Source organism: Sciurus vulgaris (genome assembly GCF_902686455.1).
Source record: "Sciurus vulgaris genome assembly, chromosome: 3".
Lineage (NCBI taxonomy): Eukaryota > Metazoa > Chordata > Mammalia > Rodentia > Sciuridae > Sciurus > Sciurus vulgaris.
The window spans coordinates 4,903,977-4,921,507 of record NC_136463.1 but is presented as its reverse complement, the minus strand read 5'-3'; the positions used below and the strand labels follow the sequence as shown (position 1 = coordinate 4,921,507).

The 17,531-nt window shown below is 48.2% G+C and overlaps 1 protein-coding gene across 1 annotated transcript in view; it reads right to left on the bottom strand.

Moving 5' to 3' along the window:
* Window positions 1-15,895, bottom strand: part of ST6GALNAC1 (ST6 N-acetylgalactosaminide alpha-2,6-sialyltransferase 1) — a 30,310-nt gene extending 14,415 nt beyond the window's left edge. The window contains exon 1 of the mRNA XM_079134919.1: window positions 14,982-15,895. Coding sequence (XP_078991045.1) covers window positions 14,982-15,112 — 131 coding nt within the window. The 5' untranslated portion in view covers window positions 15,113-15,895. The remainder of the gene's footprint in view (window positions 1-14,981) is intronic.
* Between the last annotated feature and the right edge of the window lie 1,636 nt (window positions 15,896-17,531).

Here is a 17,531-nt window from a genome sequence, read left to right as displayed (position 1 = left end):
AAAGACCCCCATGCCTTTACCATGGCCACAGGGACCCCCCACATAACCCGTCGAAATGGACTAAGTGTGTCGCGCCTCACCCATGAAATCTCTCCGTCGCAGGAAAACAAGTTGTAGAATGGGGTCACGTGGGGTATTAGTGGATGCTCAGTCTAAAACGTGGGAGGGACATATGATCACAGGAGCGATTTAACTCGAGTACATAAAAATGACATAGAAGCCCCCATCACCCAGTATTGGTATAAAGGGCAATTATCACCCTCCCACCCTGAGAATGGATTTGGGGCCAATTCAGGATTCCATATGGAAACACGGTTTAACGCAGGAACCTCTTTGAGTCTGGAATGGCGAGATTTACCGGTGAGATTAGTTAAGTTTGGTGCCCTTGTTTCTATCCTTCCAGGATGCGATGAACCCAGGTTTGAAACTCAGCGTAGCCTCAATATGAATTAGTGCAAGAAACGCAAAGTGGAGGCCGGGAAGACGATCCTGAGTAACTAAACAAAAATTGCTGGTGGACCTAATCTTAATTTGGGAAATTGAAAACTGTTGTCCACCTTAACTCTTTTATAAGAATTCTACCTCACAGCATGTGGTTTAAATCCCTATGTTTTATTATCTGGGCTCATTCAAATAAGATATAATGCCGCACAAAATATACACCATGTCACATGTAGAAGTTGCATATTGCAACACTGTAATAATTGGACCCCATGGCAGGACCCAAAACAAATGGTCACAATTCTTAAGAGACCAGCAGCTCCCTGGCTCTCTGTAAAGCTAAGAGAGCCATGGCAGAAAACGCCCTCCGTAGTGTTCATGCAGGAGCTGTGGAGACCTTTAAAGTACTTCACTAAATGGTTTATCGAGTTGTTAATAGTGGGTATTGTTGGTTTGGCTGGACTCATTGCCTCTGCCTCTACAGCAGCAGTGGCCTTTCACCAAGAACTTCAAACAACACATTACCTTCAATGATTCATAAGAATTATACTGATAGAAGCTCAAGTCACAATAGCGAAACTAAGGAACCAAACTAGATGTCCTCTGATAGATGAGTGGATAAAGAAAATGTGGCACATATACACGATGGAATATTACTCAGCCTTGAAGAATGAAATTATGGCATTTGCAGGTAAACGGATGGAACTGGAGAATATCATGCTATGTGAAATAAACCAATCCCAAAAAAACCAAAGGTCAAATGTTTTCTCTCATAAGCAGATGCTGATCCATAGTGGGGGTGAGTGGGTAGGAAAGAATGAAGGAACTTTGGATTGTACAGAGGGGAGCGAGGTGAGGGTATGGGTTGGGGTGGGAGGGGAAGGACAGTAGATTGTGAGACAGACAGACATTATTACCCTATATACATGTATGAAAAGAATTTTTTAAAAAGTATATTTATCACTGTCAAAAAAAGTTAATGAAAATAAATAAATAAGTAAAAGTTAAAAAAAAAAGACTCATACTGAAACTTGGCTAAATCTAAGTGAAGTTCAGCAATTAGAAGATTCTGTTACATGGCTAGGAGAACAAGTACAAGATTTGCGATGGACTCAGAGGCTCCAATGTCATTAAAATATTACTCACTTTTGCATTACTAAGATTCCATACAATGACACTGAGGTCCAATGGCACAGTGTACGTAATCACTTAATGGGACTTGATCCTTTTCATAATGCCTCTTTAGAAGTATTAAAATTACAGTCTCAGGTTCTGGACATGGCTAGTGCCCAACCACCTACTTTTGATAATGAAGAAATCTGGAGCAGTTTTGCTGAAGGGATATCTTCCCTTAACCCTTTTAAGTACTTTTCCACACATATTAGCTGGGTTACTAGCCTTAACAATACTGTTAATTGTGTCTCTGGTCTTATTATATGTAATTAGACGAGCAGGATGGAAACGATTAAACATCAGGAAAGGATAGTCCCAAGATTAATCACGCTTGCTATGCTCCAAGGGAACCGTGCCCATGAACTCACAGGAAGAACACCCCAAATCTGATTGGGCCTCGACTAAAATTAACAAAGTCCTCACTTTGGTTACACGCTGAGATCATTTTTCTCAACACTGACAGATTACTTAACCTTCCACGCTAGACTTATACCCTTAACATTAGTGAGCTCATCAGTCTTTATTCTATATGCTACAATTGTTTCCCCTAACCTAACAAAGGAGTCAACCTTCACATGTTACTATAATATTTTTCTTCTCCCTGTTTTTAGTTATTTAAGGAAGTGGTCAGCTCAGCCGCAGTTGCCAGAAAACATCCCAGGCTGACCGTCCCTCCTTCCACGGCTCACCACCTGAGCTCCAGCAGCAGCATAGAGTTGACCTGGCGGATGACCCCAGGCCTTCTCTCTCACCTCCTCTGCCGGCCCCCGTGATCATTGCCAGAACTCTGAAGGGAAGCCCTTTCCCTGCTTCGCCCCCTCCCAGCTTGAAGAAGCCAGAGAGCCGTCACCCTATTTCCCCTTTCCTTTCAAATTCTGGAAGAATGGGTATGGAAAATAAGAAATCCCCAAGATAATGAGGCCTGAGAAAAAGAGGTAAAAATGAAGGCGCTGCACTGCCAGCCTCCAGCGCCCAGGACAGATGTCTCCCAGGCGCCAGCTGCAGACAGGGAGGAGGTGACTTATCACCCTGGATGGAGACAGTCTCTGGGAGGCCCTCCTCTCCTCCCAAGTAGGTCCTCTTCAGACCCTGTCCACTGATTTGACCCAAAAGGCCCACCTCCCTGAGGGTCCAAGCAAACTGCCAGATGTCTATAGACCACCCCGCAAAATGACCTGTATAAACCCAGGCCCTGTCTTTGTTCCGGGGCTCGTTTTCCAGGAAATTGAGTTCCATGACGCCCGGTTCCCGTTCGTGGATAAAGGAGCTGATGCGTGGAGGTCACACTTGCCCCGATCTCTCTTCTTTTTGTGCTAACACACAGGAGGAGAGCAGTTTCAAGAGGAAGAGGGGGTTATTGGCTGGGCAGACACCCCCAAAGTATCCATCATGAAAGAATACGGCTCAGGGTGCCCTGGGAGACTGAGCTGGTCAGGCCTGGGTCCTGGGTGACTCACTCCTGGCTGATTGAGTGGGAGGGGTCGAGAGCGGCCAGGATGGAGCTGAGACTCGCCCCACGGTCTGGGTTCTGATGGCTCAGCGTGAGCTCCAGCCTGTGTGGGCCGCCTGGCAAACACGGCCCAGCCGTTCACTTGGTTTATCAGACGGCCCTGCTAACCAGCCGGGGTGGGTTCCCCACAACCTCAACAGCCTCCTCCTCCCCTGTGGGCGTTGGGGGTTGTTCTTCCCGTGGTGAACAGCATTTCCTCCCGTCTTGAACACTTTCATGGATGCCACTGTCTGGCCAGGAGGCACCTAACAGGCAGAGCTGGGGAGAGGACGAGGCGGGTGGCCTTCTGCACTGCGCACCGCAGACCGTGCAGCACGGACAGCTGACCATCTGCGTCCTGGTCACACGGCCCCTGAAGAGTTAAGGCACCCCTCTCTGGAATCCTGTCTGGAGACAGGAGTGGCCCAGGGACGCCCAGAAAGACACTTCTGCCTACAAATGCTCCAATTGCTTGAAAACTCATTGAAGTTGTACAGGAAGTCACAGCGGTGATCCAGGGAGTGACAAAATTATGTAATTAAGTTTCAATTCTCAATAATTAAATACACCTATGATTGTTAGGTTTGTAGGTGTTTATACAAGCACTTCCTCATTCTTATGCACGGACTTACTGAATGCTTAAACTGTGTGCAGAAACTGAGTGTCCTGTTTCATTCCTTCAGATCCTGAGTGGTCCACAGCTCACGCCCCTTGGGCAGGGCTGCGGACGGGACAGCATGTTTCCTTCCATTAAGGGCCTCTAGTCCAGAAAGACAGGAAAAGTCATTACGGACCACATAATTAAGCAAAAAGCAATTTAATTTCATAATTCTGATCTACTTGGGGGTTAAAGAAAAAATATTGCATTTAAACATGCATGAGGGTCACTCAGCTCTATTGGATAAAAGTAACACATAGAAGGATGTTTAGCTGGCAATCTCCTTTCTATTGGTAGAAACATCACCAAGGGGAACCTGGAGGCAAAGAAATGGTGGCAGGTTCAAAGTTCATTCACGCCTGACGTCATAAAGCAATTCGGCAAGAAAGCACTATCTTCCCAAGACCAGGGGACTATAGATAAGGCAGGGACCTGATCTGAGGCTGTGCAGAGGCTGTCTGAACTGAAATTTGAGAACAAGACTCCATGTCAGTGGCCACCTGTAACGCCAGTAGGAGTGGATCATTTTATGGAGCACAGGAAAGAGGTCAAAAGGCTCTTGTGATTTCCGAAGCAGTTTTGCACCTGGATCCCCCTGCTATGGCGTGGAGACTGAAAGGGACCTGGGTCCTGTGCCCAGCTGTCTGTTGTCGTGAGTGGCTAGTCACACAGATTGGTGCTGCTCACATGCCTACGTCCCAGCCTCTCTTGGGGGTTCTGGTCATCAGCTTTGCCTCTCTGTTCCTCCACGTGATTCCAACTTTAGCCATTTCTCTTGAAAGGGGAGCACACAGACTTGGCTGCTCCCAGGTCCCCTGACTCCTGCTATCCAGTCCTCTGCCTGGGGCTGCTCCTGTCCCCACTCGCTTAGCTGGACCTGTGGTTCCAGGACTCCCATGGTGTCCACGCAGATCTTCCAGTCCCCCCTCTGGAATTTGATGAGCTCTTTGGGGTCTCCTTTCCTATCTGAAATCAAAACAGCTATTCTGCTTTGCCTTTCCAACTGGCAGGTGTATTTTCCCTGGAAAATCCTGAAAAGTTTTAAATGATTTAAAGGTTTTGAATGATTTTAAAGTGAGCTGCTTCAGTGACTAAAAGCTGTAGGATCGCCTAAATTACCTCGCAGGTTGAGACGCATGCTGGAAATCCGTGTTTTGTTATTCTGAGTGTTCTTTTCCAGGTCAAAGCTCATTTGTTTGGAGAGATACTGAGGGATAATGTATTAGGGGAAGAAAAGAGGAAACATTCAGGGGTAACTTTTGTTTGCTTTGAAACCTTCCAATCCAGAAGGGGTCATACTAAAGGGCAGAGGAGGAAGAAAACAGAAAAAATCCAGGGGAAAAATGAGGAAGCAATTCCCAAGCACACCCTGCTCAGATCTCTCCAGAGCCCGCTGAGATGCCTGCCTCCTCACTGGACTCACTGGGCCAGAATGACAGTGAGCTGCTTTGGGGGGGTGTCCTCTCTCCCTAAGACACACACGTCCCGTCCACAGGCGGGACACAGGGCTCACCCCCGACTCCCAGGCATGAGTATTGATGTGATAGTTGAGGAGACCAGGGAAGATCCTGAGGAGGGTGGTGGTGGGCAGGACCCAGCTAACCAGGGAGGAGATGTTTTAAACAGCAATGGCAGGTATGGGTCGAGAATCACAGACACAGGGTCTGCAGTCTCCGGGCTGGGAAAGCTGGCTCTCTTTATCTCTTAGTACAACAGCCAACTGAGTGGATCAAAGGTGCTGGGGAAGAAGCATTTGCCTGCCGTGCCTCAGGCCCTGGGATCCGTCCCCAGCAAAGGAAAAAATAAAGAGGGAAAGATCAAAGACCTAAAGGCAAAACCTGGAACCATGGAACTATTGGACGAAACCAGGGGAAAGGTTTCAAGACATTGTTCTGGGCAATTAATTATTTGGCTAAGACTCCAAAAGTACAGGGGACAAAGGCGAGAACAAACAAGTAGCATTACGTCCGACTTAATAGGCTTCTGCACAGCCAAGGAAACCATCCACGGAGTGTGCAGAGGTGCAGAAGGGGAGGAAACACTTGCAAACTATCCATCTGACCAGGGATTAATAGCCCCAGAATACAAGGCCCTCAAACAGCAGCAAAATGTGAACCATCCCTTAAAAACTGCAAGCGACCTGAAGAGACATTTCTCAAAAGAAGGTGCACAAACAGCCAAGTATGTGAAAAAAGGCTGAATGTCTCTGATCGTGAGGAACGCAGACTGAACAGCAATGGGTGGTCTCAGCCCAGCTGGAAAGGCCATAATAAAAAAGGCAAGAGATAACAAATAGTGGCAGAGTGGGAGAAAGGGCAATTCTGACATCCCAGTCAACAGTGCGTGTGAGTTCCCCGTTACAGAAAACGGTATGGAAAACTGTGTGCTCCTCAAAGACCTACAAACACGAGTCCTACAGGATCCAGTCCAAGGAAATGAGAGGCGCGTTACCAGAGAGATGCCCGCCCTCCCACGTTTGTGGCAGCTGCATTGACAAGAGCCAAGACGTGGCATCGGCCATGTGGCCGGCCACTGGAGGATGAGCAGAGAGAACAGGTGGTGTGTATGAACCACGGAATGGTGGCCGGCCAGGAACGAGGTCCTGTTGGTGGTGGTAACATGGATGGAACTGGAGGGTGTCGTGCTCAGTGGAATAAGCCAGGCACAGAATATAGCACATGTTCTCACCGCCGTGGAAGCCTCAGGAGGTGATTTCATAGACAGCAGCATAGAGCTCAGTGGCGGGGAGGGAGCAGAGCCAGGAGGGGAGGCGGGCACCGGAACTCCTCTAGATGAGGAGTGAGTTCCAGCTCCACAGCACGGGGCGACCAGCTGACAATGACGTGTATTTTACAGAGCTGGAAAGAGCTGCTTGACGGTTCCAACATGAAGACGTGATACATACCCTGACTGGTCAGGCACCTGGGGCGAGTCACAGAACACTTCGAGCCTCTATTTCTTCAGGCATTAAACAAAACCCTTAATACCTGTCTCATAAAACTTACGAGCCGTTGTAGAGCAGGCACTTCATTTTCCTTTCTCTCTCTCTTTTTTTTCCTGCATCCGCATTTTTTATTGGTGCACTATGGTCATACGTAACGGTGTGATTTGTCGTTACGTATTCATGCGTGCACACGAGATAACAATATAATTTGGTGAAGGACACTTTAAAAATCACTAGGTCATACCACGCTAGCCTTGTCAAACTGGGACAGTTGTCAATGCTGGAATGACACAGTGACAGATGCCCAGTCAGCTTCCCTTTGGGTTGCTATGTCCAGAGAGGACCCTTGAAGGGAGGACCAACTCCAAGGCTCAGGGCGAATCATATTTCATTGACGCACTTCACTACTTCCAGTGGAGAGTCAGAAGACAGCAGGCCAGCCGTGTTATTCAGAAACACAAGGTCAGTGCCAAGAGACAGCAGGGGAGCTGAGCAGCCGCCTTGGGGATCAGGGCCCTGGAGTGGGCGGCACCGACGGCTGCTCTGTGGCCCTGGTGGACTTTACGACTGAGCCCGTTTCCTCAACACACATTACAAATCGAGGAGAACCCCAGAGACTCTGAGAGCCCCATGCACTGCTTATCTGACGCATGTTTTATTAAATGCCTGGCCATGACATGGTGGGCATAGAACATCCGCTAGGGACTGAAGATGAAAAGGCTGCGGTCGCCTGTCTGAGCAGCTCACCGTCTCACAGGGAAGCAGTGTGAATATCCACAGCTGCAGCAAGGTGTCACGCATGGCGACCTTGGTCCCAGGCGCGGGGACGGTGGGGACAACTCAGGAAGACGGTTCCCCCCCGGCAGACGATGGCAACGTGGATGTGATCCCTAAACAGACCCTTGTCCTCTGGAGTCTTCCGACATGAGAAAGGAGATGTGTGCTCACTGCAGAAATGCAGAAAGTGGCTGCAGCCCGAGAGCAGCCCTCTGCTACAGTCCCATCCCCTGGAAGAACACGCCGCTAGCCCCTCGGGTGTGAGCAGCCAGGTCCCTCTCCTGTCTGGTTGTCTAGTATTCTGGAATGTCATTTAACTATTTTCCTCCCAGAACCCCTTCACCTCCCCCAGCAGTTAAGAGTCTGTTCCATGTTCACAATTTGATGAAATACATAAAATACCTTAGAGAAGTTAGGAGGGAGGAAGACTTAACTACTGCCTACTGCCATTGTCCCTTCCTTGGAAAGACCTGCTCTGGTGGGGGGTGGGAAGGGAGAGAAGAGAAAGCGGAGGCAGGAGAGAGATCTGTGGTCACCAGGTCAGAGACCACCGGCCCCTATGGCAGTGGGTCTGACACTAACCCAGAAAGGAAACGGCTGCATGCAGAGGCTAGGGAGATGGGACCACAGACAGCCTAAGCCGGGTGGACGGGGGAGAGCCAGGGACAGGGGCAGTGCTGCTCAGCAGCAGCTCCATCAGGGGCTAAGAGTCTGCTGCCCTTCCATGCTTGGCACTGCACTGGGTCCTAGAACCCCTGGCAGCATCCCAGGATGGGGCGGAGGAGGAAGAACAGCCAAGGTTAAGTTCTGCAGCCTGGAGGACCAGAGGTCCAGAATCAGAAATCAGGAGGTTAGAGAAAGTAAGGTGATGTTTCTTATTCCAAAACAAAATAAAATGGAAAGCAGACTCCATAGATGTGGTTTTAAAGCTTCCTCTTAATCATCATCTCTAACATGTATACCAGACTTCTGAGGCCAGGCAGCAGAGGGTGGCTTTAGACCATATCTGCACGTCAGCCAGCAAAACAGACCCTGGGAACAACACCTTCACAGTCTGATGCCCTTGGCTTTGTCTTAAGAAGGTATGAGAGGTGGCCAGTAACCACGGTCTGAAGTCACAGAGTCACTTTACGTCTTTCCTCGTCACTCCTTCCGCCATCCTGCCTGTGGCCAAGTTCAGCCAATCTGATACTCTCATTTCTTTCTTCCTGTCCGTATGGTCCCTGCTCAGGTATCCTGAACCACTGCAGTGGCCTCTGACCCCCTTCCCATCCCCCAGCATCTAGCCACAGAGTAACCCGCAGAGAGCATAGAATTAAGCATGTGACCCCATACTCTAAAGGTTCTGATAGCTGTAGGATAAAGTCTATGAATACTTTGGCCTGTTATTTAAGGGCATGGATTCATTCTTTCATCAACAAGCATTTATTTATGCTCCTATGCTGTGTTCAGGACATGCTCTAAATACTGAAGGAACAGACAAATGAGAGGCTACCCACAAGAAATTCATGCTCTGGCAGGAAAGCCAAACAAAACTCTGGGTTTGCTGAATCTAAGGAGCTGGAGGGCAGAGCTGGTGTCAGCTCAGAGCTGAGAGGCTGGACTGCAGTCAGCTTGCCTGGGCCTGCCCTTGTGACCAGACTGTCCTGGGCACGTTATTTTATCCATAATGGGGGGGTGTGTGTGATGATGTTTCTACCCAAAAAGCCTAATATGCAACAGCCATCGTGACTCTCTGAGACCAGGGCCTGGCACACTGCAAGTGCCACTCCAGAGCCAGTTGATCAGCTCCGTCAACGCCCTCCTGAGCATTCTGGGCCATGGCTCACCCTGTACCCTCCATTTGCATCGTTCCTGATGGCTGAGATGTCACACACTCATTAGGCTTTGTGCAAGTGCGACCTTCTCCGTGATGTTCTCATGCCGACTCCCCAGGACCTGGTCTTCTGGGTCTGCTTCCTAGCACGTGTCCTTTGTGACTTTACTGCAGATATTTACACTAAGAGAATCACCTGCATCCTGCTGACCTTCCTTCTCTCTCTCTCTCTCTTTCATTAGACTTTGCATCTCTTGAGAGTCAACCCACAAATGAGATAGTGGAAGAATGGCATTTGGGGCCAAAGTCTCCTAAATTCAAAAGTCTGTTTTGCTATTTCCTGGTTGGGTGGAATCAGCCTTAACCTTTCTGAGCCTCATATTTGACAACTTTGAGAAAGAATAAATATGCTGATCTCAGTTCTCTGCCAAGGAGTACATAGATGAATCCTGGTAGAGATGGCTCTGGAAATGTCTCCAGTTCTGAAATGTTATTGATGTGTCATAAAACTGGGTCACCACCTTGATTTCGACCCTCAAAAATTAAGGTAAGCTTTCTACAATTCTCTTTTATATCTGATTTTTTTTTTTTGAGGTTCTGGGAATTGGATCCAGGGACACTCTACCACTGAGCCACATCCCCATCCATTTTTAAAAAAGTTTTATTTTGAGACAGGACCTCACTAAGGTTGGCCTTGAACTTGGATCCTTCTGCCTCAGCCTCCTGAATAGCTGGGATCACAGGTATGTGCCACTGTGCCTAAATTATGTCTGATTTTACTGTTACCCTGTTCCCAGAAGCACTGTGGGATCAAAACCGAGAAAGGTGGACCATGGCCAGTCTCTAAAGTGCAAAGCTTGTGGTCACTTTTGCCTCTCCTACTCTTCTTCTTGTTCCTTTGAAACATCTCTTGTTGGCCCCTGTCTTCCTGCTTTCTGCCTGCGGATTCCCTTCACCTTGAAATTCCGTGGCTAGTCTCTTCCTGCAGGACTGTCAGGGTCATTTGCATGGGAACGCTTTCTGTACCCACCCTTAGTCACCACTGTTGGTCAGGCCAAAATGGCACCTGCTTCCGCTTCCAGCCCATCCAGTGCACCTCTGACAGACTAGTCGCCATCACACACCAGTCTCACGGGGCCACTGCTGTCTACATGCCTGTGCAGCAAGCCTCTGGCCCTGCCCTGCTGCAGGGCCTCTGCTGCCCACGGCCACCCCCTTCCCTGCTCCGAGGTCAGTTTGCCTGTCACTTGGCAAGGCCAGGGGACTTGTTTGTAGGATCTTCCTCACCCGCACGCCTTTTCCTAGTCTCATCTGAGCCCTGCCTGTCTCAAGTGCCACATCTTCTGAGAAGCCTTCAACAGAGAATTTCCAGGGAGAGTCTCTTCCGGAAACCTCTGTGTGGCACTTGCTCCTCTCTGAACCGTTTGGAAACGTAATTACATAAACAGTTTATTGAGTGGTATAACGCATGTCCCTTTTCCTATTCCTTAATGTCTTGGGCAGACTCCAAAATGTTATAGTCACTTGATGCTGAAAATTCAGTTGCAGGAAGCTGAGGGTATAGCTCAGTGGCAGCGCACTTGCCTAGTAAGTGCAGGACCTGGGTTCACAGTACCAAAACAAAACAACCAACTGAAAAACCCAAGACAGTCTAAGAAAAATTGCAATATAATCCTCCCCTCCCCTCCCCTCCTCTCCCCTCCCCTCCCCTCCCCTTCCCTCCCCGCTTCCCCTCTAATCTAGTCCAGAGCTCCAGTTGTCTGTGTTGTTCAAAGCTCCTCTCCTGTTCCCGCTCTCAGCCTAACCAGAGCTACAACCCTCTCAGCTGGGTGGGAATGGGGAGACGGAGGAGATGAGATGAGGAGTTTGGGGAGGTACAGGAGGAAGGGAGGGAGCAGCAAGATCATGTCAGGCAGGACACTGCCCCTCTTCCTTTCCTTCCTTTTGCGGTGTTGGCTGGAATGGAGCCCAGCCCCCGAGCTGTGGCCCCGCTGCCCCTTGGTCAAGGCCCAGCTCTTCTGTCAGTGCCCACCTGCCGGCGTGTGTTGGGGAGGTGTCTGCTCACCCTGAGGCTCCGCCAGCCTCTGTCTGATGGCAGGGACCCTCGTGACCCATCTCACTAAGGTGGCTTCTCTGTGGAAGGTTCTCCTGTGCACCAGGGTTCCTCCAGGAGGGTCCTTCCTGGACCTGACCCCGGGGCCCCGGCAGCATTCAGTGTCCCCACACTTTTCTAGGGTGAGCATTTCATTACTTGGCTCCAGCAAGTAACTGGACAGTTCCAAGGCTCGGCTCCCCCGACCTCTGCACCACGCGTGCCACAGGAGTGGCTGTCTTCTTCCTCACACGTCACACTACAGACAGTCACACTGGCCTTCAGCCTTTGGAAACCTCTAGACCAGAAACAGGTACCAGGCAACTTAACCTCTGCCCTTTAACTCCTGGGGAAGAAGGTCAGACACCCTGTCACCTCCTGGTGACATTCATCTGCAGGCCAGTGTCACCCTGGAGCGCTCTCTGGGCGGGCCGGGATCCTCCAGCATCTCTCCCCCCTTGCTATCTTACTTAAGCTTGATCGATTTGGATTTTGCTGATTGCAATCAAAAGAACCCTGAAGAATGCTCATGTTCATGCTGTATGCAAAAAGAATTCTTCAGGGTTCACTTATTAAACTTAAAGAAGAAAAGTGCAGGAATGTTAGTAGAAAATTCAAAAGAAAACTTGTATAATTTTGGGGCAGGACTCACCTTCCTAAAAATTGCACAAAAAGCCCAATGACCATAAAGGAAAAGATAGACAAATTTTATCTACATAAATATTACATCAGGCCTATGCCCAAAGGACTTAAAATCAGTACACTACAGAGATACAGCCACATCAATGTTCATAGCTGCTCAATTCACAATAGCCAGACTGTGGAACCAACCTAGATGTCCTTCAATTGATGAATGGATAAAGAAACTGTGGTGTATATATATGCAATGGAATATTACTCAGCTATAAAGAAGAATAAAATTATGGCATTTGCAGGCAAATGGATGAAATTAGAGAATATCATGTTAAGTGAGATAAGCCAATCTCAAAAATCCAAAAGAGGAACGATCTCACTGATAAGGGGATGATGACACGTAATGGGAGGTGGGAGGGGGGCAAGAATGGAGGAAGGGGGGACTGTATAGAGGGAAAAGAGAGGTGGGAGTGGTGGGGGGAAGGAAAAAAATAATGGAATGAATCAAACATCATTACTCTATGTAAATGTATGAATATGCAAATGGTATGCTGTTACTCCATGTACAAATGGAAACAACATGTATCCCATTTGTTTACAATAAAAATTAAAAAAAATTAAAAAAAATATTACTTCGGGGCGGGGGTTGTGGCTCGGTGGTAGAGCACTCGCCTACCGTGTGTGAGGCACCCCATAAACATAAATAAATAAAGGTGTTGTGTCCTACAACTAAAAACAAAAATAAATAAGTAAATATTATGTCTTTTTTTAAAAAATTTATCTTATTTTAAAATTTTTTTTTAGTTGTAAATGGACACAGTGCCTTCATTTTATTTATTGATTTTTATGTGGTGCTGAGGATCAAACCCAGTGCCTCACACGTGCTAGGCAATTGCTCTACCACTGAGCCACAACCCCAGCTCTAATATTACTTGTGTATGAGATATGAAATCACAAACACTGTAATAAATATTGAGCAATAGGAAATATTTGAAGCATTGTAACATATAAGTCAGAAAAGAGTTAATATCCCCCATACATGGGAATCTCTTACAAATAAGAAAAAGAAAAAATTCAATTTAAAAAAAAAGAGCAAAAGATACAAGCAGGGCATTCATAGAGAAAAACAAATGGTTCTGTCACTCGGGAGGCTGAGGCGGGAGGATGGCAAGTTCAAAGCCAGCCTCAGCAACTTAGTGAGGCCCTGTCTCTGAAAAGAGAAAGGGCTGGAGACGTGTGCCCAGTGGTAAAGCACCTCTGGGTTCAATCGCCGGTAACGAAGAGAGGAAAGGAAAACACAAATGGTTAATAACTTTAAGAAGAGCCTCAGCTTCCCTAGTAAACTGAGAAATGAAAATTAAAAAGAAAAACACAGGGCGGAGGGTGGGGGGGAGAATGCTTTGCCGTCTCCATTAACATTTCATGTGGCTGTGACCATGGTCTTGAACCCCACCGCAAGAAATCCACCTGCAGAAATGCCACGTAGATGTACCAAGGGAGGTGAGGAAAAATGGGTGACGGCCCAAGTGCCCACCCCCAGGTCCAGTACCCGGTGCCAATCAACAGGGATCGGCTAAGGAACACTATCAGCTCTGCAAAATGCTGTGGAGCTGTGAAAAAGAAGGGCGTGGGGGTGGGGCTGGGGGCCTAGCTCAGAGGCAGGTGCTTGCCTGGCATGCAAGAGACGCAGGAGGCCCTGGGTGCCCCCGCCCAGCACACAAAATAATAATGATGATGATGATAATAAATAGCAGTCTACGTATCAACAACATGGAAAAATGTCTGCAACGTAGTGTGATTTAAAAACTGTCCAGTAGCCAGGCCTCGAATGCCTGTAATCAGGAGGCCGAGATCCTAAGTGGGAGGCCAGCCCGGGCCACTTAGCCAGATCCTGTCTCACAATCAAGAGGACTGGGGAAGTGCTCAGTGGTAGAGCACCTGGGTTTAGTCATCAGTACTGGGAAAAAAAAAAAAATTGTCCTGTGGCACAGAAAGTATGATGGGATATATAGGTGCAGGTCTTGCATAGCATGAAGGAAACACACCAGATACAGGGTCAGAAGACCGGGGTTTAAATCCCGGTGCTGAGACACGCTAGCAGTGTTATTTCAGGTGACTCAGCTTGGCTCTCTGTGTCTCAGCATCCTCATAATAATGAGAATTAGTTCACGTACATAAAGCATTTAGAATAGGGCCTGGCACACAGTGCTGCTGCGGAAGTGTAAGCTATAATCATGATTCCAAGGTATTCGCAGGGATCAGAGTGGCGTGAGATGGGGAGACCTTCGCTCCCTGCTTCATTTCTCTGTTTATCTTTTAACTCTATGAGAACATCTGTTATTTTAAAATTTTAAGACTAGTGAAACCAAAAGAAAAAAAAGTTGTTTTTTTTTTTTTGTTTTTTTTCCACTTGAGTCTGGAAAGAAAAGGACCTTCATTGCTGGAGGTGTGTTTATTTTCTAAAAAAAATGGCTTGGTCTTTTTGGAGGATGAACTTGGGGCAGAGAATGGAAGCTGCCTACCTAAGTGGGAGGTCTCGGTTTCTCTGACGAACCTCCCAGGGCGGTACGATTTTGAACAGATGGAACACCTGGAACAAATCTGTCACTCTGGGACGTGGAGAACAGCCTGTAAGAGCCAGCGCTGAAGCTGCTGGCATTACAAGTCTCGAGGGGAAACTGTCCCACTCTCTACCTGTGCTCTCTGCTGGCCGGTTCATTAGGTCTCAGTTCCTGCCTCCATTTCTGCCCCGTGGGAGTCTGGGGGTGTCCCTGGTACCTTGGTTGCCACCATGCCACGTGTCCCCATGTTTTCCCCTTGGTCTTCCCTCCGAGTGGTTCTTGATGACATTTCTGATCTGACATCTACACAAGTGGCTCCCAGATCACAAGGCTTCCTGGGGCTACGACTTTCGGTTCCCCCTCATGAAATAGGAAGTTGGAAGGGTGCACCTCTTACCTGGAAGGCTTCGTGCTAGGCTCCTTAATGAAGGAAGGCAGGGTGAAGAGGAAGAAGATGAGCACAGCCAGAAGCAAGGGCCACAGGACACCTTGACCCAGGCGACTGAGTCTCCGTGGGCAGGACCTCATGCTGCTGAGTTGGGCCCTAGAGGAAATTCCTCCATATCCTGGGGTTTGATGCAGGCAGCAGATAGGCTCCCTGCCCAGGCCTCGGATCAGGGAGTGAGCACCCTTTCTATCCACAGTGAGCCACTCGGGTAAATGCGGAGGCTATCAGTCTCTGCCAGGGAAAGGAGGAACCGCCTTCATGCTTTATGAAGGCTTATAGGCTGGCGTGGCTTGAAGGAAGAGAAACTCCTTTTGTTCAAACAAGTCCACCTTCCTCTTCTGTCTCTGAAGCCAATTTCTGAATGTAGTACTTTATGAGAAATATACCTACATTAGAAGCAAGCTCACTTTTATCAAGTTCCTTGATCTTCTTGCCTCATCCACAAATGGGAAACGCAAAGGCCTCTGCTTCAGGGCATCAGGACACCGTGACGTCTCCACATGCAGTGCCTTGTTTGTGGTAGGCACTGGACTCTCGGTCAGCGTGGCCTTTTCACCTTCCCTCCTGCTCTGAAACCGCATCCCTAACAGCAGTGTGGGTGTGCTCTCCACCAGGCACCGAGAGAGGCAGCGCCAGCCCCAGGGCAACTGCACTGTATGAGGGGGGATGGAGGGACCACCTCTGCCAGCCAGTAGTGGCCCAGGATCTGAGTGAGCTGCTAGCTCCAGGTCCTCATGGGATGACCCAGAGACTGCATTCCCAGCCTTCTGAGAAATCGTTCACACCGCCTTGATTCTAGAAAAAAATAAAAATAAAATAGAAAGAAAGAAAAAGAAAAAAGTCACATTACTCTTGAGGGAAAATTACAACCAGGGCAGTGGGGTGGAAATCCAGAGTGCACTTCCTGGTCCTCGGGTTCCAGCCCGATGCCGCATAGCGTGTGCCGGGGCGGAATGTGAGATTCAGGGAAATCTACGTTTAAGGGGAACTGATTCTAGGCACCATTGTCATCTTACGTTGGTAAGATCTACTTTTCTCTCCTTTTTAAACTAGAACTTTTTACTTTAGTCTTCGTTATAAACCATCCAGAGGGCGTGTGAGAACTAACATGCAGATAAGAGCTGTCAAAGGTTGTTGGCAATCAAAGATAAAGCGTAAAGATGATTGTCACAAAAAAGAGACTTGGAGGTGTGTTCAAGATTTCCTTCTGCTCGTCAGAGAGGCAGGTGCAATGGCCAGGAGAGAATGCAGAAGCTCAATTTAGAGTAGGAATCATTACAAGGAATTGCAATTTGGGGCAAAACTGGTTTTTCCACGGGGAGGAGGGAAATCACAGCAGGAGAGTCTGTGTGTGTCTATCAACTCCCCACTATTTTGAGTTGTAAAATCCCTGGAAGGCCAGGGGGAAGCAGCTCCCCTGGAGGGGTGCCCTCCTCCTGCAAGTGTGCCCTGGCGTCATTCCAGGGCTGGACTTCTTGAAAAGCGCCAGCCATTGGATCCTCTCTGCTCCAAGGTACCTAGATGGCTGGAGGAGGGTGGGGTGAAACGAAGGCATTTCGGCTTTTGGAAAGTTGAACGCCCCGCGGTGAAGCTGGCGGCGGAGAGGAGGAAACTCCCTTTTTCTCTGCCCTTCTCGGTTCTTGGCAGGGACCCTGTCTCGGTGGCCTACGACTCCAGCTTATGCAGCATTTTCAACTCAAATGGAAAGAAGGTGCTGGGGAGAGGCAGGTAGTGGGGAGGGGGCAGCAAAAGCAGAGTGCAGCCCTAGCTCTCCCACCTTCCCTTATAAATGCCACTTTCCCTCGAAAAGCATGACTTCAGCTCTGCTTTTAGACCTTTCCCTTGGCCTGCTGTTTCTCAAAACAATCAGCAGGAAAAAAAAAAAAAAAAAAAAAAAAAAAAAACCCTGATGCCAAAGAGGCGTAATTCAGGGCCGCATATTTTGGTATGTTACAGCAGGGGGCTGTGCTCAGTGTCCCCCCTAGCGTACCCCCTCTTCTCTAATTCTGTACTCGGTACCAGGTCCACTTCTAACTTCTTAGCAGCCTGAGTGACATACACTTCATGGACTGTATAGCTCACTCACTTAGGTTTCCCAGGTCAGTGGATATTAGTGTGTGCAACTGTCACCTCGGACTAATTTTAAACGTTTTCATCATCGCTAGCAGAAACGAGGTGCAGAGGCAGCTCAATCTCCGATGGGGTTATTTCCCAATGAACCTGTCAGAAGTTGAAAGGATCATGTCAAAATGCATTTCATAGGAAGGAGAGTAGACTGGAACAGACATTATTACCCCACGTACATAAAAGACTGCATGACCGATGTGACCCTGCAATATGTATAATCAGAAAAACGAGAGATTACACTCCCATTTACGTATGGCCTATTGAAAAGCATAAATGCAGTCTACTGTCATGTACGACAAATTAGAACAAATAAAAAAATTAATCTAAAAATGCATTTCATATGTATGTCAAAGTAAAATCACAACTCTGCTT